The sequence below is a fragment of the Urocitellus parryii genome, chromosome 4 (genome assembly GCF_045843805.1).
Source record: "Urocitellus parryii isolate mUroPar1 chromosome 4, mUroPar1.hap1, whole genome shotgun sequence".
NCBI lineage: Eukaryota > Metazoa > Chordata > Mammalia > Rodentia > Sciuridae > Urocitellus > Urocitellus parryii.
The window spans coordinates 192,554,007-192,572,447 of record NC_135534.1 but is presented as its reverse complement, the minus strand read 5'-3'; the positions used below and the strand labels follow the sequence as shown (position 1 = coordinate 192,572,447).

General features: G+C 48.3%; 1 protein-coding gene across 1 annotated transcript in view; it reads left to right on the top strand.

The window, feature by feature from the left end:
• The window catches only part of Tnc (tenascin C), an 84,704-nt gene extending 77,599 nt beyond the window's left edge, over window positions 1-7,105 (top strand). Inside the window, 4 exon segments of the mRNA XM_077797970.1 lie at window positions 198-294; window positions 1,208-1,369; window positions 3,412-3,575; window positions 6,416-7,105. Of these exon segments, the coding sequence (XP_077654096.1) occupies window positions 198-294; window positions 1,208-1,369; window positions 3,412-3,575; window positions 6,416-6,526 (534 nt within the window). The 3' untranslated portion in view covers window positions 6,527-7,105.
• The last annotated feature ends 11,336 nt before the right edge of the window (window positions 7,106-18,441 follow it).

The following is an 18,441-nucleotide window of genomic DNA, read 5'->3' as shown; positions in this document are numbered from 1 at the left end:
CAGGGCTGAATTTCCAGTCCCTCTTTCTCAGGTGAGAACAGAAGGCTCAGAGAGGGGAGACAACCTGCCCAAAGTCACATGACAGATTAGCCAGAGACAGAGCAGGGGACAGGTGCTGCCTTTCCACAGCCTGCTGTTCCTCCCTCCCAGAGAGAGGCCCTCTCTTCTGCATGCAGATCCGTTGATTCTGTTTGCAGGTGTTCCTGAGACGCAAAAATGGACGGGAGGACTTCTATCGAAACTGGAAGGCCTATGCTGAAGGATTCGGGGACCGCAGAGAAGAATTCTGGCTGGGTAATGCAGTGCTGCATGCTTGCATTCAGAATGCCCATTTCTGCCCTCCATGTCTTTTGTCCTAACCCGCAGTGACTAGAGGGGGAGGGGATAGACTAGAGGGGGAGGGGCTCTGGTGGTAGGAGCTCTGGCAGTGGACTCGGAGTATCAAATTCCCAATGGGAGAGACTATTCAAATGCTCTGGGTCACTAAAAATCATCATCATCATCATCATCATCATCATCATATGGAGGGAAAGCCAACACCAAGCCTAAACCTGTCACTGAGTGGATCATTAGCTGCTCCCCTCCTGTGCTCCTGTCGCTGAGATGGGTTCCTCATAACTATAAGCTCACCCTCAGAACACCCATGCCAAGTGCTAAATTCCATCTTGCACATGGAAAACAGATCCTCAGAAAGCTTGGAGGGCTTTCCCATGGTAATCTAGCCAACCTGCAATGTGAAGTCTCCCAGGCCAGCCCCACAACGCCATCCCTCCATCCCTCCATCCCTCCATCCCTCCATCCTCCATCCATCTATCCCTCCGCCAGCCAGCCATGCCATTCACACTAGCCACCAACCTGCCGGCACAGAGCATCGTTCTATGCACCATTGCCTGAGCCTGCGGATGTCCATCCTGGTATCATCCGTTGCCTTACATGTGCAAGGAGCTGTAGAATTTTAAGGGCACTGTCACTGCTTTATCACTTTTACTCTTCAGAGTACACTAGGTGGTTGGAGGGCAAAGATGTCAACCTGATTTTACCTGAGGCTTACAAACATATTTTACCTGGCATCATACCAGCAAGGAGCAGAGCGGTGTGTGACATGCACCGATTTCAAGTACACCCTGCTGCTGCTCCCACAGGAAAGAATAGAAATGATGGCCTGGGTCACTTGGGCTTCTTCATAACCCTTACCTATCATCCACAGGGCTGGATAACCTGAGCAAAATCACAGCCCAAGGGCAGTACGAGTTGCGGGTGGACCTGCAAGACCATGGGGAGACAGCCTTCGCCGTCTATGACAAGTTCAGCGTGGGAGACGCCAAGACTCGCTACAGGTTGAAGGTGGAGGGGTACAGCGGAACAGCAGGTACAAGGCCACCTCACTTAGAGCCTATGAGCCTACAGAGACCCTCATGGTGCTTCTGACTAATTCCTCTACTCATTCTTCCCTCACTTCTTCCTATGTGAATGCTGCATTTATTGAACTAGCAAATACTTGATTACCCACCAGAGGCTGATGAAAAACTCTAGTTGGAAAAGGTTAGGTAGATATTTTAGTTGCTGAGACATGGAGTAAGTTGTGCATTGGACAATCAGGATTGATTTCTAACAATTCAAAACATGTTTCTTATCCATCTTTAGATGTCAGTTATAGACTGATTTTTTTTTTTTAAATAGTCTCTCAGAGGCCTTAATCTTCGTCTGATCCAGAGCTTTCCTACTCTGGGCATCAGAGCCCCTAGGGATCATGCCAATGTGTCAGATGCTGAAACAGGAGGTCTGGGTGGGGCTGAGAGTCTGCATTTCTCACAAGATCCCTAGAGAAGCCGACGTTGCTGGTGCTTCTGGTCTGTGGGCTACACTGAGTAGCAAGCAGTCCACCCGTCACCTAAATGCTTAAATCTCTTCTAAGGCATCCCTGTCACATGCCATCCAGCCTCAGCCTGCATGCTCCCCACCTCTCAAATGGCCTGTTCGTTCCTGCTCTTGTTCATAACCCTAGTTCTCATTTTGAAGTCTTCTTTGACTTAAAATGAATTTTGTGCATTTTCCTGGCTCCACATTAGAGGAGAACTAAATAAGGAAACATCAAGTACCGAGGCCTCCCGATAGCATCTTCTTGGGTAGACATTCCTTCTGCATTACCCCCATTTAATCCTCCCAAAAACCTTTCAGGAAGATGTTGTAAAGGTGAGGAAACAGGCTCAGAAAGGCCCAGTGGTTTGCCCCAGGTGAGACCATTTATGGAAGGTGGATGGGGGTGGCTGCAGGGGACTGTGGCCCACAGTCTTCTTGGTGACAAGAAGGGATCAGGGTGAGAGTGCAGACCACCCTGTGCAAGCTGTGCCCACTTTGGGTGGCCTTCTTTTCTGTTTGTGAAAACAGAAGACACAGATGCTATGGCACGTTTCCAGCCCATCTGAGCCCCGAAAGAAAACATCCGGGAAGAGGGAAGTCTCCAAACGAGGAGTTGCCAAAAGCCAGGCTTCAATCTAAGGGGGCACAAAGCTCTTTTGAGATGGCAGTTGGGTGGCAATGAGGAGAGATGGCCAGGGGTGAAAATGGTTTTATCTCTTGCATGCCTCAAAGAATTCTGACATTTTATTCTCTGGCAATAACTACCTCCCTGGTCGAAGTGGCTTCGGGCAAGAAGGACACTGTTATATGGCAAGAACACCCCCCAAGCAGGAGTGTGGCCTCTGTCCGTCTTCTCTTTGTATTTCCAGGGAGAAGATGCACACATTTTCCTTCCCTCTCCTGAGTAAAATAGAATTATATGAAAATGGGCTACTGGTCTATTAAACATTTTTTAAATAACTACATGATTAATACAGAGGCTCTTTGACAATATCTAATATCCAAAGGGATGAATTATAATCATGGCTATAAATGCTTGTATGTGGGAAAACACGTTATCATTATGTACAGATTTCTCGGCATACTCTCTGAGCTATCTTATGTAAAGGGAATACAGAAAAATCATAAAATAACATCAAGCCTTGCACCTTCTTGCACCTGCTGTCCCTGTTGGTGCCTCTCCCTATCTGCTGTCATGACAGTGCCATGAGGTAGATGGAATCTGTGTGCTGGTCCCATTTCATACATGAGAAAGCCGAGGGTCAGCAAAAGGCTTGATTTGTGCAAGGTCACAGCGAGAGATGAAAGAGGACTCCAGGCTGGACCCCTCCAAGCCCCCTGCAGCCCTCTTTCTACCACATTGTGTCTCTTCAATCAGAAGTGGGTCCCCGGGGTAACACTCAGGGGCCGTGCATTCCCGCCTTCCCAGGGGCTGAGGTTTAAGGCCACCCTACCCCAGACCTTCTGAAGGTCACCTCTGAGTCTGTGCTTCACAGCAGAAGGGAAACGCCGGCCGGCATTCTTCAGGGGCCTATTTTTCCTCCCGCTCAGGTGACTCCATGGCCTATCACAACGGCAGATCCTTCTCCACCTTTGACAAGGACACAGACTCGGCCATCACTAACTGTGCCCTGTCCTACAAAGGGGCTTTCTGGTATAAGAACTGTCACCGTGTCAACCTGATGGGAAGATATGGGGACAATAACCACAGTCAGGTGAGTGGACTGCAGAGCTGTCAGGGCCCGGGAGGGACACAGCACAGGTCAGGCCCTCCATCCTGGCTGGGACCAGGGGTCACAGCCTCAAAGACACGACCACATGCTTTCTGCTTGTCCCCAACACAGTAAGAGATCTCAGTGACATGGCCGGCCAGCTCAATAGAACCTGCACATTAGCCCCTGAAGATCCCAAGCAGAACCACTGGTCAGACGGGTCTCAAACTTAGAAAGGTCTCCTCTGACACAACCTCTATCTAAACCCCAAAAGTAAAGCCAGTGAAAGTGAAGACCATCTAGGTGAAGCAGGGTGACACAGAGCCTGCAGAGCCCATCCCAGAGTCACCTTCAGAACCTCAGGGACACCTTGGGGTGAAGTCACAGCCTTTGAGTCCCTGTACTTTATGAAGGAACTAAGGCCCCAAGAAAGGTGACTTTCCCACAATCATGGAATGGAAATGATCCAAGTCTCCCACTTCCAGCCCCTAGCTTTCCCCCGACACCACACACAGCTCTAGCACGACTTCTGCCATCACAGGAACAGGTCTTTGAGATCCCCTTTAGAAACAGGTGAGCAAACCCAGTTCAGGCATCTCCCTTCCCCGGGGCCCTGCCTACACCAGCATGCACCTGAAAAAGGAACTACACCTCGTGACACCCCCTTCTTCATCAAGACCAGCCCCTGCCCTGGCCCCTTCTCCGAGGCTGGCCCCACCCCAGGGAGGAGAGATGGGCGCTCTTGTCTCATAGTCCACACTGATCCCTGGCAACCAGGATTCCCACCAGGTCTGCTCTTGGGATCCCAGGGGCTTTGCAGAAATGCAATGGTCCAAATGACACAGCACAACCCCAGGGATCAAAGTTGATGATCCCAGGTGGGATGCTCCATCTAGCTTTTTCTTATTTGTACTTTAGTTCTTGATTTGGGATATTTTTTAAGTGGCCTCCGAGACTGGTTCCACACAGCACAACCCCAGGGATCAAAGTCGATGATCCCAGGTGGGATGCTCCATCTAGCTTTTTCTTATTTGTACTTTAGTTCTTGATTTGGGATATTTTTTAAGTGGCCTCCGAGACTGGTTCCTGACATGCATCAGGGATTGTGAGCTATTCCTCTCCATTACCAGTGATTTTGGTGCCTGTCTTTGGGCCTCAGTTGACTGCTCATGAGTGACACCTGTGACCTTACCTGTAGATCTTACCTGGACATAATTTCTGGCACTTTTCAAACACTCTCACCTTCTCTATCTCATGGGCTTTTCTACTTGACACTCTCCAAAGGAATCAGGATGAGATTTTTTCATGCCTGTGTCAGGAGGAAGGTGAGTTCGAAGGACACCTCTTAACACTGGGTTCTTTCCATCTCATCCTGCGGTGCCTCAGTGACACTTGCTCTAAGCATTCTCCTCTTGCTTTTGTCACCAGGGCCCCTAATGCCAGGGTGATACAAAATCCTGAAAACAAAACAGACAAAAAATGCTACATGTCAGAAAAGGAAACCTCCTCTATCATCCCATTTCGCAAGGTTAGAAGAGGTGACAGGAGGACACAAAGGTCACAGAGAGCTGAGTCCCAGCTCTGGCTGCTGTGTTTCCCTGTGAGCTTTCTTTCCCTTTCTGGGTTTGGTCTCCACCACAACCCCAGGAGGACCTGGCTTCCAGCCCTGAATTTCTATCAGAGGAAAGAACAAGGGCAGAGGAGGGCACCCGATGGACCAGGCTGTCAGGCTGCAGTGCCCCTGGGTACCTGAGCCATTCCTGCACATTTGCTTGTGAAATGAACCATCTGTTCTTAAATCCCACCTCCCTATCAGATTCAGCTCACCCATCTCGGTAAAGGCCAAAAATTTAGAAACTAATAATGTGTCTATTTCTTTCCTTCATTTCACCAGCCATTAACTTGACCAGGAACCTGTTCCCTACAGCTCTGTGCAGCTTATAGAGGAGAGAGGTCAGCTGGTGTGGAGGCTCCAGGAGCCCTGCTGAAGCTGAGGTTACTTAGCTTCCCACACGTGGGGGCAACGGGCCACATGCACTTGGTGGGCAGACGCTGCCATCAAGAATCCCCACTGCAAATTCATACGTGGAACCAGGAAGCCAAGTCACAACTGTAGTTTTTCTTGTAGAAAAAGTTTTGGCCAAAATTTCCAAGTATATTTCTCCTTCCTTGAGATTAAAGAAGTTATATGCACTGAGCCGCCACAAAGTGCTCACCCATGTGATAGCATCTGTACAAACTCTTCATTTTCCAAGGTTGATATCATTAGGTCTTAAGATAGAAAAAAAAAGATAGTGAAACTGAAGTCCAGAAAGTTTTGACAAACTTATTCAAGACCATTATTTCTTAAGTAAGAGAACTAATATTTAACCTTGTCTGTTGGGTTGCAAATCTTGTGTTCCTCATATGCTCTTGCTGCTATTCCACACCAAACCTCTTTTAAACTTCTTCACAGGAATCCTATCAGTTACACACACACACACACACACACACACACACACACACACACTCCCTACACCCAGCCTCTCACTTCCGTAACCTCCAGTCATTACCTGAATTCCTGCAGAACCTACCCTAAGAATGGCCAAGTATCATTTGCTAGACTTTCTTTTTTCCAAAATGGCGGACTCAATGCAAACCCAGGTTGAGTGAAGAATTGGGTCCCCTTTGGCCAGTCCCTTTAAAGGTTGCACAACACAGACCAACAGAGAGATACACAAGAGTCAGCTGTGAGGTGCCAAACGGTTGAGTCAAAGCAACTCTTTTTGTCTGAACAACTAAACAGCAAGAGTCACTGAACGTGTCAATGGAGACCAACCCGGGGTCCTTCTCTTTTTTCACAGGGTGTTAACTGGTTCCACTGGAAAGGCCACGAATATTCAATCCAGTTTGCTGAGATGAAGCTGAGACCCAGCAACTTCCGAAACCTCGAAGGCAGGCGCAAACGGGCATGAATTCCAGGGACAACTGGGTGAGAGAGGAGTAGGGCCCAGAGAAAGGAAAGGATTTTACCAAAGCACCAAAACAACCATCCAACCATCAAGCACGCCTGGGCATCTGGCAAGAGTCAAGCTGACCCTGACCACAGATCACAGAGAAACTGGCCTTCCCCACTCTGCGATGACTTCCTCCGCACCAAAGACGACAGTCTGCAACAGGTCTCCGCTTTGTGGTTCAATTCAGCAAAAATCTTCCAGTGGCAACAACACCCTGGTTTTACTTCTCTTGGGGGGCTCTGGGAACGGGAGTGGGGTAGGCTGTACAGTGGTAGTTTGTTTTAGAACCAGCCATATTTTACACAAAGCTGTATAATTAATTATCATTATTTTTGTTAGGAAAGAGAAAATGTGTGTCATTGGAAATTGTCCCCCCCCACCCCCCTTTATTTTCCTTTTTACATTTCATCCAGCCGAAACCAGAAAAGCAATACTGTTTCCCATTTCAAGGAGATGATTAATATTATTAATATAATAATAATGGTGATGATGAAAGCTAAGGATTTATAAAGAGATTCCCCCTTTTCCAAACACATCTGGACAGTACCTGATTGTATTTTTTTTTAATAAAAGCACAAGTACTTTTGAGTTGGGCTGTGACTTTGCTTTTTTTCTCCTTGAATCTGAATTCCACAAAGTTGTTGTTTTTGAACCAAGGGAGGAATGTTGGAAAGGATAGGTACAGAGGTGGTGGTTAAGTGGGAGGAAAGAGAAAAAGCAAACCCGTGGATGAGAGGGAGGAAAGCTCTTGGACAAGTTGGGAAAAATAACGACCAAAGATTTTCAGTATCAGCATTTCCACGACTAGTAGTTTATGATTTAAAAAATGCTCTTCCACCCACTTCCTAATGCAACCTAGGAATTCTAAGAAGTCCATGCAGTGAGAATTGTTCTTATACAAGGGTTAAAGGCCCCGACTGCCTCAGCCCCATGGTTCCCAGGGTCCCTAACCTCTCTCAGCCTCACTTTCCTCTTCCGTAAAGTTCAGATACTCCTGCTTCTTATTTCATAGGATTTCTGTGAGGGATACATTATGTCATCCATAGGAGGCTCTCGGCATGGTGCTTGATGTATATTAAGTGCTAGTAAGTGTTGGCAATCTTGATTGTCACTTTATATGGGATGGGCTAGGGATAGAGAGATACAATGACTAGGCTGTAGCTGTTTGCCCAGTTCATAATGGAGCTGGGATTTAAACCCAGGCCTTCTGGGCTCCATGCCCCTGCTCTCCCCGAGGCCTCTTGTGAAAATCCCTCTCACTGTGGGCCATCATGTGCCAAGGGGTAAGTCTCAAGTTGAAGCGAGGGGGGATTTTGATTGGCTCCTTCATTTGGCACTTACATCTCTGAATTCCTGGATCTAGAAAGAATGTCTGTCTCCTTCTCTTCTTCACCTAAGCCCCCTAAGAGGAAGAGCCGAGGGTGTCCAACCTCGGCCTGGACAATGCTAGTGAAGGGCACGCAGAGCCCATGACAGCCCCGTGGGTCATTGACATTGAGCAGTGTCGTGTGAGTTACAGCCATGCTGCACAGCGATTTTAAAACAAAGGAGGAGGAAGTTGCAGTTCAGTTTCTTAGAGATTTTCAGCAAATTGACTTATTTCATGAAAGCATTTGGGCTGATAGGCCTCATTCAAATGGAATGTGATGTCTCAGAAGTGGAGATCAGAGGAATTTATAGCTCCAGCCAGATCCTCCACTGCAGAGTTTATCTTGCTTTAATAAATGCCGTCGTGTTATATACACAATTTGCTGTTCCAGATCACAAGACCTGTTGCCTGCGACTCAGCCATAGCAACGCTCTTCTGGCTGCACAAACCCAAACACACGGGCTCCTTCACACAGGCCCCAAGAGGGAGGCTTAACTCTCCAGGGGCTGCTGACTTGGGAGTATCGAAGCCCAAATCCTACCCCATCTCCAGAACCGTGGACAGACCTGGGCTGCTAAGGCAATCCCCAGAAGCCACGCAAGAATCAAATTCCGATGGCAAAGAAGCCACGTCAAGCAGGAGTCCTTAACTGTGGCCTCAGGAAGGTGGTAGATGCCCCAAATGGGGACCAGGCAGGCACACGCGTGGGAGGAGGTCCCAGCATTCAAAGCTCACCATTGCCTAACACTCCTTTAGTGTCTGACTCTGAGGCTCTTTCAGGAAACCGCCTCCAATTCAAAAAAGTCTCTTGAAATTCAACTCCGCCCTCAAGGTCCAGGCCCGATGCCACCCCCACGAAGCAGTCAGGAGTCTCCACTAAGAGTTCATTTCCAACTTGCTCAGGCTGTCCTCTGCGCCTCCACCACCTGCTTTCCTCCCTTCTCCCTGCTCTCTCCCTTCAAAGCCACTGATACCAATGATATTATTGGCCCTCCAACTTCCAGTTGGGTAAAATGTAGGAGGCACCAGCAAGACATTGGAGGGAGGAGACTGGGTTGGGGGAGACTCTAGGTACTTATTTTCCACCTCCATCTCTAGCATCTCTGTGGGCGGGTGGCTTTCCCCGTAAGGGCTCACAGTGACAGCCAATTGACTGTCTCTCTCTGGGTGTCAGACCCCTGTGCCCAACCCCTACTCCTTCAGGCCTGGGGACGTCATGGCACCTCAGCTGCTGCTAGACCCGGCAACTGTGCTGGCCCTTGAGGTTTCCCTCTGTCCTGTCCACACCTTTGAAAATAGTCCCTCAAACTCTTCCCAGGGACGCCCAAAGCTGGCCTGCTATCAGGACCACCCAGGCACTTGGTAGCCCCATTATAACCCCCTCTTTTCTTACCCATTACTAGTCCTACCTGGGTCTGGCTCCCAAAGAGGCCATTCATCGTTTAATGGCTTCATAGCATCTAGATTCCTGTCTTGCTCTAGAGAGTTTCCCGGTGGACGAGGACTCTCCCCTCCACCATGAGGGCCACAGGGAAGACACTCTTTCCTCCTACTGGTAGTCAGGACATGGGCACGTAATTTGGGCTTTTGAACTTGGAGCAAGGAATACAAAGCAAAAAGCCTCTGAGACTGGCTTCCCCCCTGTGTCAAGAGGCCATCTGTTAGTGTCCTCTGTGACAAGTATTTATGGCAGGATAAGGGGGTCTGCCTCTAATGGTGACAACCATCCCAGCAGTGACTGCAGAATACTGGCTGACGAGTCCTTCTACCTGGCCTCCTCTGGTTCCTGAGAGTCTTCTGAGCCTTTTCTCCAAATTTCCCCACCGATTTTATGAGCTTCCTAAGATCCTTCTAGAAAATTCCTCTTCTGCTTAAGTAATCCTAGATGACTTTTGATGCTCGCAGTCGAGCACCCTCCTTCCCTGGACCATGATCCCCTCACTTGTACTGACTTTCCCGTGGAGCAAGCCCTGTGCTCGGCACTTGAAATACTCAAAGTCATTTCACCATCACAGTAGACATTAAGTAGCTAAGATGACTCCATTTTCCATAGGCAACTAAGCCTCCAAGGCAGCAGGTGTCCCCAACAATCACACAACTGGTGTCAGACCAAGATTCAAAGTCGGGTTGCCTGAATCCGAAATCCAAGTTCTTTAAAATGGGGTTCCTTACTTATTTCAACAAGCCACAGTAGATTGAGAACAGCACTTCTTCATTTAACAAATATTTGCCGAGCACTTCTCACGTGTGTGTGTGAGGGGGGATTCTTCAGTGAAGAAAGAAGGGTCCCTGCCAGTCACGGACCTTACGTTCTATCAAGGAAAAATGAGTATAATCTATGAGCCAATTAAATGGCATGTGACAGGGAGTCAGTGCCATGAGAAACAGGATCAGATGGAGGGGAAGGGGCTGGGGTGCCAGAGCTGGGGGCACATGGCCATGGTAAAACAGAGTAGCCAGAGAAAGACAGGGAGCAACCAAAGATACAGTCCAGGAAGACTGGCTCCATTGAGCCAGCATCTCTCTTACTTTAAAGCAGGAAAACAGCACCCAGAGAAGGGATAGGTATTGCCCCAGGTCCACCGCAAGTTGGCAGTGAACTGTGATATGACCCTAGGGCGCCCTGCTCCCCGCCCAGTGGAGCAGACAAGTCTGCCTCCAGAGGAGCAAGAACTCTGCAGGTTTCTCCTCCCCAGCCTCCTAGGGCCTGAAGGCTGTCCAGCATGCCCTCCTCGGCCAGGCCTTTGAGACTGCCATCCCACCTTCCCCTTCTCGGCTACCTCACTCACACTGTTCCCATTTCCCCCACACCAGCCCCAGAGAACCCAGGGGCTCCTTGAGGGCTGTGCCGACTGGGCCTCTTCTCCCAAGATTATCACTTCTCTTTCATTTAAAAGCCAGTGTTGGGCTGATCATGGTGGCACACACCTGCAATCCCAGAGGCTCTGGAGGCTGAGGCAGGAGGATCACGAATTCAAAGCCAGTCTCAGCAATTTAGCGAGGCCCTAAGCAACTCAGGGAGACCCCGTCTCTGAATAAAATACAAAATAGGGCTGGAGTTGCGGCTCAGTGGCTGAGTGCCCCCGAGTTCAATCCCTAGTACTTCCCCCCGCTGCAAAAAATAAAAATAAAAAACAGTATTGGGTAACAACCACTTCCAGATAAGCCCAGCACTAAGTGAACGAAATAACCCCCGTCCTGGCCTCTGTGGGGCATCCATGCAGGACGACGAGGGTGGCAACTGCTATAGGATCAGACAGGCAAATGTTTTAGAAGCAAATGCAAAACTAATGGGGTCCTGATGGGAAAGGTTTCCCCCAAGGAAAGAGCATCGGGGCATTTGAATCAGGAGCTAAACAAGGAGGAGTTAACTGGGTCGAGGAGGAGGTTGCGGCAGAAGGCAGGGGACAGAGCACTCTAGAGGCCCACGGCTGGCTGGCTGTGTGGAGAGAAGCCAAGACCCAGGCTGGGTAGGTGCAGCTGCAAGGGCAGCAGGATCCTGCCATGTGGGTCTGTCTGGTCTAGAATAAGGTTTTGATCTGTTTTCTTAAATGCAATGGAAAACTACGAGGGAGCTTTAGCAGGGGAGTGTGTCATAACTGTTCATTTTTATAACCATCTTTTTGCTGCAGTATGGATTTCTTCTGGGAGGTACAATAGAGGGAGACCCAGGGGGAGGTCACCCCAGGAGCCCAGCTGAACGGTGATGATGCTCAGCAAAAGGTGACCTGGAGGGGAAGCCTGTGCTTCTGAGGGATGTTTAGAAGGTAAAGCTCATAGGACTGGGGACCCCCGAGAGCTCCTTCAGGTCCCCACTCCCATTCCTGGGTGGCCCTCAATTCCTACCCGGGATTTTTCCTGGGCATGAGTGCCAGTTTCAATTAGGCCGGCCTCGTTAGAAATGTCAGCTCCCGCTGACTCTGGGAGCTGGGAGACAGCAAGGTCCTGGGACACGAGGCATCACCCCTTGATACTAGGTTAAGGTGCAATGTAGAATCGGGGAGGGTTCCTGGAGGTCACTGTGCTTAGCAGGAGGCCTGGTGGCAATGCCAAGGTGAGTCCTATCCTGGATGCGAAGAGCAAAGGCAGCGCGGGAAGCAGCGGGGGCAGTGGTAGGTTCTTGCCCAGAGGGCTTGGTGTCCCCTGAGCACTACTGACAGTTGCTGAAGGTATGGAGGCCAGGAGGGGCCTAATCAACACAGCTGTCTGAAAATCTCTCTCCCTTACTAGGAAGGCATCTGCATATCCACCCGCATCCTCCTGCCTCCGTGGGGTACAGGAAGTGCAGCCTCTGTGCACACTGCAGGGTGTGGGCTGGTGCAGTATATCAGTGGCCAGCAGAGGGCTCAGTCCCCTACTCCTCCTCCTTCCCCAAGGAGCCCCACAAAGGAATTCGCTTTCTGGAAAAGAAACAGGGAGTGGCTTTGTTGAGAATCACTTCAATCCCACCTGGACTGGAAAATAGAGTTCAGGGATTTACAGGAACACATGCACACACACTCAAAAATAGGCAGCACCGCCTTTTCCCAGCACATTTACAACTATAGGTTGAAAATTTGTGTCTCAGGACAGAGAAATGACTCTCCCCCCTCCTCCCAAGCTTTCCCGGCCTCTGAGTGCCAGAGCCAGGACCCAAATCTGGTCTTCTGACCCCTTAAGCAGCAGAGCGTTTAGGAGCGTCCTTCCGCAGTCCTATTCTTTTCTCCGCTCTTGCATCCAGAACACCAGAAACACCTGGCCCTTGCTGATTTCCTTATCACACTTCACAGTTTGCAAGCCAACATAACAACTTCTTAAAGCAATCATCTTGTGGGGAGAGTCAGGCTTGCATCCCAGGTTTTCCAATTACTGAGTCATCTTGGACTAGTCACTTGATATTTCACTCATTGGAGTGAAGAGTGAGGATTTTTGATAACTTAGAACAAAGGACAGTGCTTGGCCTGGAGAAAATGCATTTGACAAAATTCAAAGACAGGGGAGCATCTGGATGAACTACTTACATCAACCAGCAGATGGCAGCCTCCTCCCGGTGTTAGAAGGGCACCAGTAGCGGCAGGTCCTTGTAGATGTGTTGATGTGGATGGGGCTCCTACCAACTGGGCTCCCAGACCCACAGGCACCTTTGGGAAAGCAACTTCTCTCCATGAAAGGCTCCAGCCCTCCTGGAAGTTAACAGATAATCACTTCTGTTCTTGATCCCCTTCTGCTGCACAAAACCCTCCTGCTTGTCACCTCTTGCAGATGTATACTAAAGGAGGACAGGAACGTGAGACACAGGGAAGGAGTGTTTTTACCCAATGTCCAGTCTCCAATCCAATTCCACAAGGACCTCTAGCAAGGATGTGCACACTTCTCCAACCTGTTTGGGTGGCTCCATTGTATTCACGATCCAGCTCTCATTTATTTTTATTCAGTAGTCTTTCTGGATGAGTTTGAATGCCAAGCTCACGTATTTTCTATTGTCCTGAACTTGTCCCTTCAACTTGCTCAGTCACTGAACCCTCAGCAACAACACTTCTATTCTCCTTCCCTACCCTTACCTGACAAGCAGAGCCACACAGTGAAAAATGAGACTCGTTCCTGATGCCGTCACTATTCCTGTGGCTGTTTGCTTTCTCTTGTCTGAAAGTCCAGTTTGGATGCCGATCCCTGCAGATTATATTGAGCTTCTTGAGCAACACTGTGAATGAGGTCAAGGACCCTGGGTCTTCTACACTTACCCCCTAGAGCCAGTCTGCACCCCGCAGTGCTGAAAACCAATTTGTGGAACAAAGCGTCACTGCTCCAGCCCTCCAATGCTTGCCCTCTGACTTGAAGTAAAACCCGCCTATCACAGTGAATTTTAAGCCATGCTTGCTTCTCTGACCTTCACCCCTGTCTTAGGATGCTCCAGGTGCCCTGGCTCCCTGCTGCCCTTCAAACCCAGCAGACACACTCCACTGCCAACTGCCAGCCATTTGTCTGGAAGGCTCTTTCTCCATGCAGGCATCTTCCAATAGCATCATCTTAGTGAGCGCTTCCTTGCCATCCTACCTAACAGTGTACACAGCCATGTGCACACACACACACATGCACACCTTCTTCATGCCCAGACCTCTTCCATCTATAGCACATATTTCCAACTGGTATGCTTATGTAAATGTGGACTTTCTGAAGGTCAAGCTCTGTGACAACAGGAACTTTCTTTGCATTTCCCCTCCTTCACTGTGTCTCCGGCACCCAGAACAGGTCTGTGGTGGGCTGTTGAAGGTCAGAGCAGAGCCTATTCTGTCATTTCCCAATTGTTACCTGTTGACTGAACATATGATCCGACCCTGAAGGAGCCTCGATGATTGTCTATTTGATTTGCTGAGTGCCAAATCTATTCTGTATTCCCAGACCATCTTTTATTGCTGAAATCAACAGACAGTGAGAAAGTGATTTCCCAAAAACACCGTGTTATCAATGTGGATTCGAATTCAGTTCCCACTCAGGCTCATGATTACCTCAACAGGAGGCAAATGAAGAGTGTGATTTAAAGAAATGGGCAAAAAACAATTGCTCTATCAAGAGTTCCTGGAGATAGCCTCTCCTACCAAGAAATGGATTGTCTTCCAATGGAGGGATCCAGCAGGATAACTAGAGGGAAAAAAAAATACCACAAATAGCAGGCATTCCAAAGACAGAATGTCACATGTCCAACCACAATAACTTCTTCAAGGACTTTCCTTGCACGTGGCTTCTTGGAGAGCATTCTCCCCATTTGGCAGAGGTCCTACCACCCAGGCAAGCTGAGAACCATCATTTCTCAAGGATCAGTGGGAAAGTAGCAAATTAACTGACCTCTCCATCTTTTTATTTACCCTCATTAACTTAAAATGCTTACTCAGATGATGGAGGGAGGCAAGAGGGGCCTTCCCAGGTGTGGTAAGAGCAGCACTGAATCAGCTTCACCTCCCTGTGTGCCCTCGAGATCATCTCAGTAAGTGCCTCTGCCTCCCAGAGTCACCGAGGCCTTAATCCTTCCCAGACTTTGGGCATTCTCTGGATGTACTTCAATGCAAGCAGGCCTTCCTAAGCAGCTAGCACAGGAGAAGAGGACTAGGTTCCCAATGTGTCATAGGAGCTTGGGAAGACCCAACTCTGTGGAGGTCAAGGCCTGTGAACCTCTGGGCCCCTCTTCAGGTGGCTATCAGAGCTATGTTTTGAAAGGTGTCTCTACCCAAAAACTCAATTCAAAATAAAAAAAGAGACTTCAACTCAGAACAACTTTAGGGCAGCTCCAGAGCAGGCTGCAAGTTCACAACTCTGCTCTGTGAAGCAATGCACCTCCAATGCTGCATCCCAATCCTGCATCTCAAATGCATAGTGCTGGGACATAGTAGTCACACAATTAGGGTGTCTTTATTAAGAAATCAACTTATGGGCTGGGGTGGTACTCAATGGTAGAGCACTTACCTGGCATGTGTGAGGCACTGGGTTCTATCCTCAGTATCACATAAAAATAAAAGTATTATGTCCATCGACCACTAACAATGTAAAAAAAGAAATCAACTTATAATAACTTCCTGCCAGTTACTGAGAAGAAATCAGAGATCACAACCAGTCCCAGTAGGAAAGAGATTGGCACTCAGTTAATAGATGCCTTGTTAATAATAATATAGTTGCCACCCTTAGAATGAGGCGTGTTTAGACCACAAGCACAGTGGGAAGACTAGAAACTCTACACATTTCTCCTCCAAAAGGGGAGAGTGGAATAGTGAGCAGGGACATGACCTCTGCCTCAAAATTTCTGAAGATCCCTCATAAAGAGGAGAGAGCAGAGTATCACTGGTAAGTGAGAGAAGAACTAGGATCTGGTACTGAAATCTGTAAGGGAACAAACTACACTTAAAAAAAAATAGGAGAGAGAGAGAGAGAGAGAGAGAGAGAGAGAGAGAGAGAGAGAGAGCGCTCCAATGACCAAAGCCACTTCGAGAATGAACAAGCCATCATAGAGGTAATGAGCACCTGATACCAGGGGTCCCACGTCTTGGAGGTAGCTCTGATATTAGAGCTGCACTGAAGCACACTCCCTCTGCCCCTCTGGTTTAGTTCGCTTTGCGTGCAAGGTATTGAAAGTGCTTCCACTCCCGATTCTCAGTCTCCAGCCTGCTTCCAAATGCAACAAAACAAAGGGCATCGTAGGGCTAAGACCCCAGGAAGCACAGGTGCGGTTCTGAGAAAGACAAGAGGGAGAATAGAAAAGAAGGGTAGCCTGTTCCTCTGCACAGCCAAACCCCCTCCTCCAGGGGACATGCCTGGGAGGAGCCACACTTACAAGGTGACAAAACCCTTAAACCTCGGAGTTTAACTCATTTTTCTAAAGCACACTTCTTAATGGAAAAGAAATCTGCAGCTCCAGCCCTGATCTATTACTGGAAAAGGTCACTGCCTCCTGGGTCAAGGTAATTTCTGCAAAAGATAGCTCCAGGGCAAGGATCACTTTCAGGCAAACTTCCCAAACTTCACTTGGGAAGTTACATGAGTCCTGCTCAAAGGCCAGGTCTTCTTCCTAAAGGAGATTTTTAGTGAAAAGAGATATGACGTTATCATCCAGCTTCCTCTCTCAGTCACCACTTGATCCTTTTCCTTCCCCATCACTCGGCAAGGGCATTGGAATGGGATCCAGATGGCTGGCTGTGATCATGTAACACATGTTTTAAACAGTCAGCCTTGATGTCGGGCAACACACACATCCGACACACAACCAGGAAATTGCCTGCCCAAGCAGCCGATGGGTGTGCTGCAGAGGGGAGCATTTCCTAGAATTCTTGGGAGTGGACCAAGATTCATATTCTGGTCCTGGCCAATTTGATGGCTCGGCTGTGTGTCTTAGCATTCTTTGTGATGGCAGTCCACAGCAAGAAGGAGAGCAATATGCTAAATCAAGGAATGAGTCCGTCAGTCAAGGGTTCCTTGCCCTACTTCTGCTACAGCAATAGGCATGTGACCTTGGTCAAGTTCCATTGCTCCTCCAAGGCTCACATTTTTCATCTATAAATCAGAAATAGTAATGACAACCTCAGATGATTGCAACGGAGGCAATGAAGTGTATAGAATGTCCCAGACAGGGTCCACCTATGAGCGGTGCTCAGAAAATGGTCTCTCCCTCCTCCCACAAACATGCTTCCCACAAAGTAAAATGATCGATACCCATTTGACTGGCTGGTCAGTAGGTGGAACTAATATGAATGCTCTCAGTTAATTTGGGAGGAAGAATAGACAGGTCATGTCAAGTGCCTCTGTCAAGTGGCTACTTCGGGACAGAGAGGGGAAAGCAAATATAAAACGTCACAATATCTCTGCAAAATAGGAGAGGCAGCTCACATACATTTGTTTTTCATTTCCATTATGATCTCTACTCTGGTGTTTGAGTTACATAAAGCAAAGTCCCAGATCTTCCAGACAATTGCATAAGGATCACACCCTTAACGACCTATCGTAGGAAAGCTGAGGATATAGACACAATCAACGGAACTGAGAGTCATCTGTACTTCAGAGAACCCTGTAATAGATTCCTGCTGTGTTTGCTGCCCCCACAGCAGCCCCAAAGAGTTTATTTCTAAAATGAATATATATATATATATAATGCTGTGATCAGAAAGTGAAATATACATCAAAGGGTCAATCCGTTCTTACCACTTATTCCAATCAGCTCCATGGTATCCTCTATTTATTCTAGATCCTTCCACTGCTCTCCATTTTCATTTTTGTCCAAATAGACCCATTCTGCTTTCTGTTGAAACCATTGCAAATCCCTCTGCAAAACAGTAAGATAGAAGATTAAAAACCTGAAATTGCACACAGATTTCCACTTTGAAAAACTACCTGAATCCTCTTCCTCAAATTCACCCTCCTGAAATGATGGACAATCCTAAAAAAAAAAAAAAAAAAAGGTAGCATTCAGCACTTATAACACTTCCGGATGTGTGCCAGTCCCCATTCGAAACGCTTCCCACAGAAAAAGCGCACTTAATCCTTGCAAAAATGCTATGATGTAGCAGAGGTTCAGAGGAGGAAACTGAGACATGGAAAGGGTTGGTGATTTCAAAACTGCAGCATTAGCCAGGCGTGGTGAAGAGCGCCTGTAATCCCAGCGGCTCTGGAGGCTGAGGCAGGAGGATCACGAATTCAAAATGAGCCTCAGCAACAGCAAGACACTAAACAATCAGTGAGACCTGGTCTCTAAATGCAAATACAAAACCGGAACTGTTTGATTTAGAACTCATTCTTCTCAGGACTGTGAAGATGGCTGAGAACATAATTAACACACTGCTAATGGCGGTACAGTCATCAGCCTGCCCCGCGGCTCAGACAGTGATGCTGACCATAGGAGCAAATTCCACTTTTCTTTCCACCACTCAAGTTCCTCACAAGGAACCACAGAACCTGAGCACAGCAACAGCGAGAAAGCCACGGGGTTACTTATTGTTGCACTCTCCTTGAAGAAAAAAAAAAAACTGCAAACGTAGAGGCGCCCTCC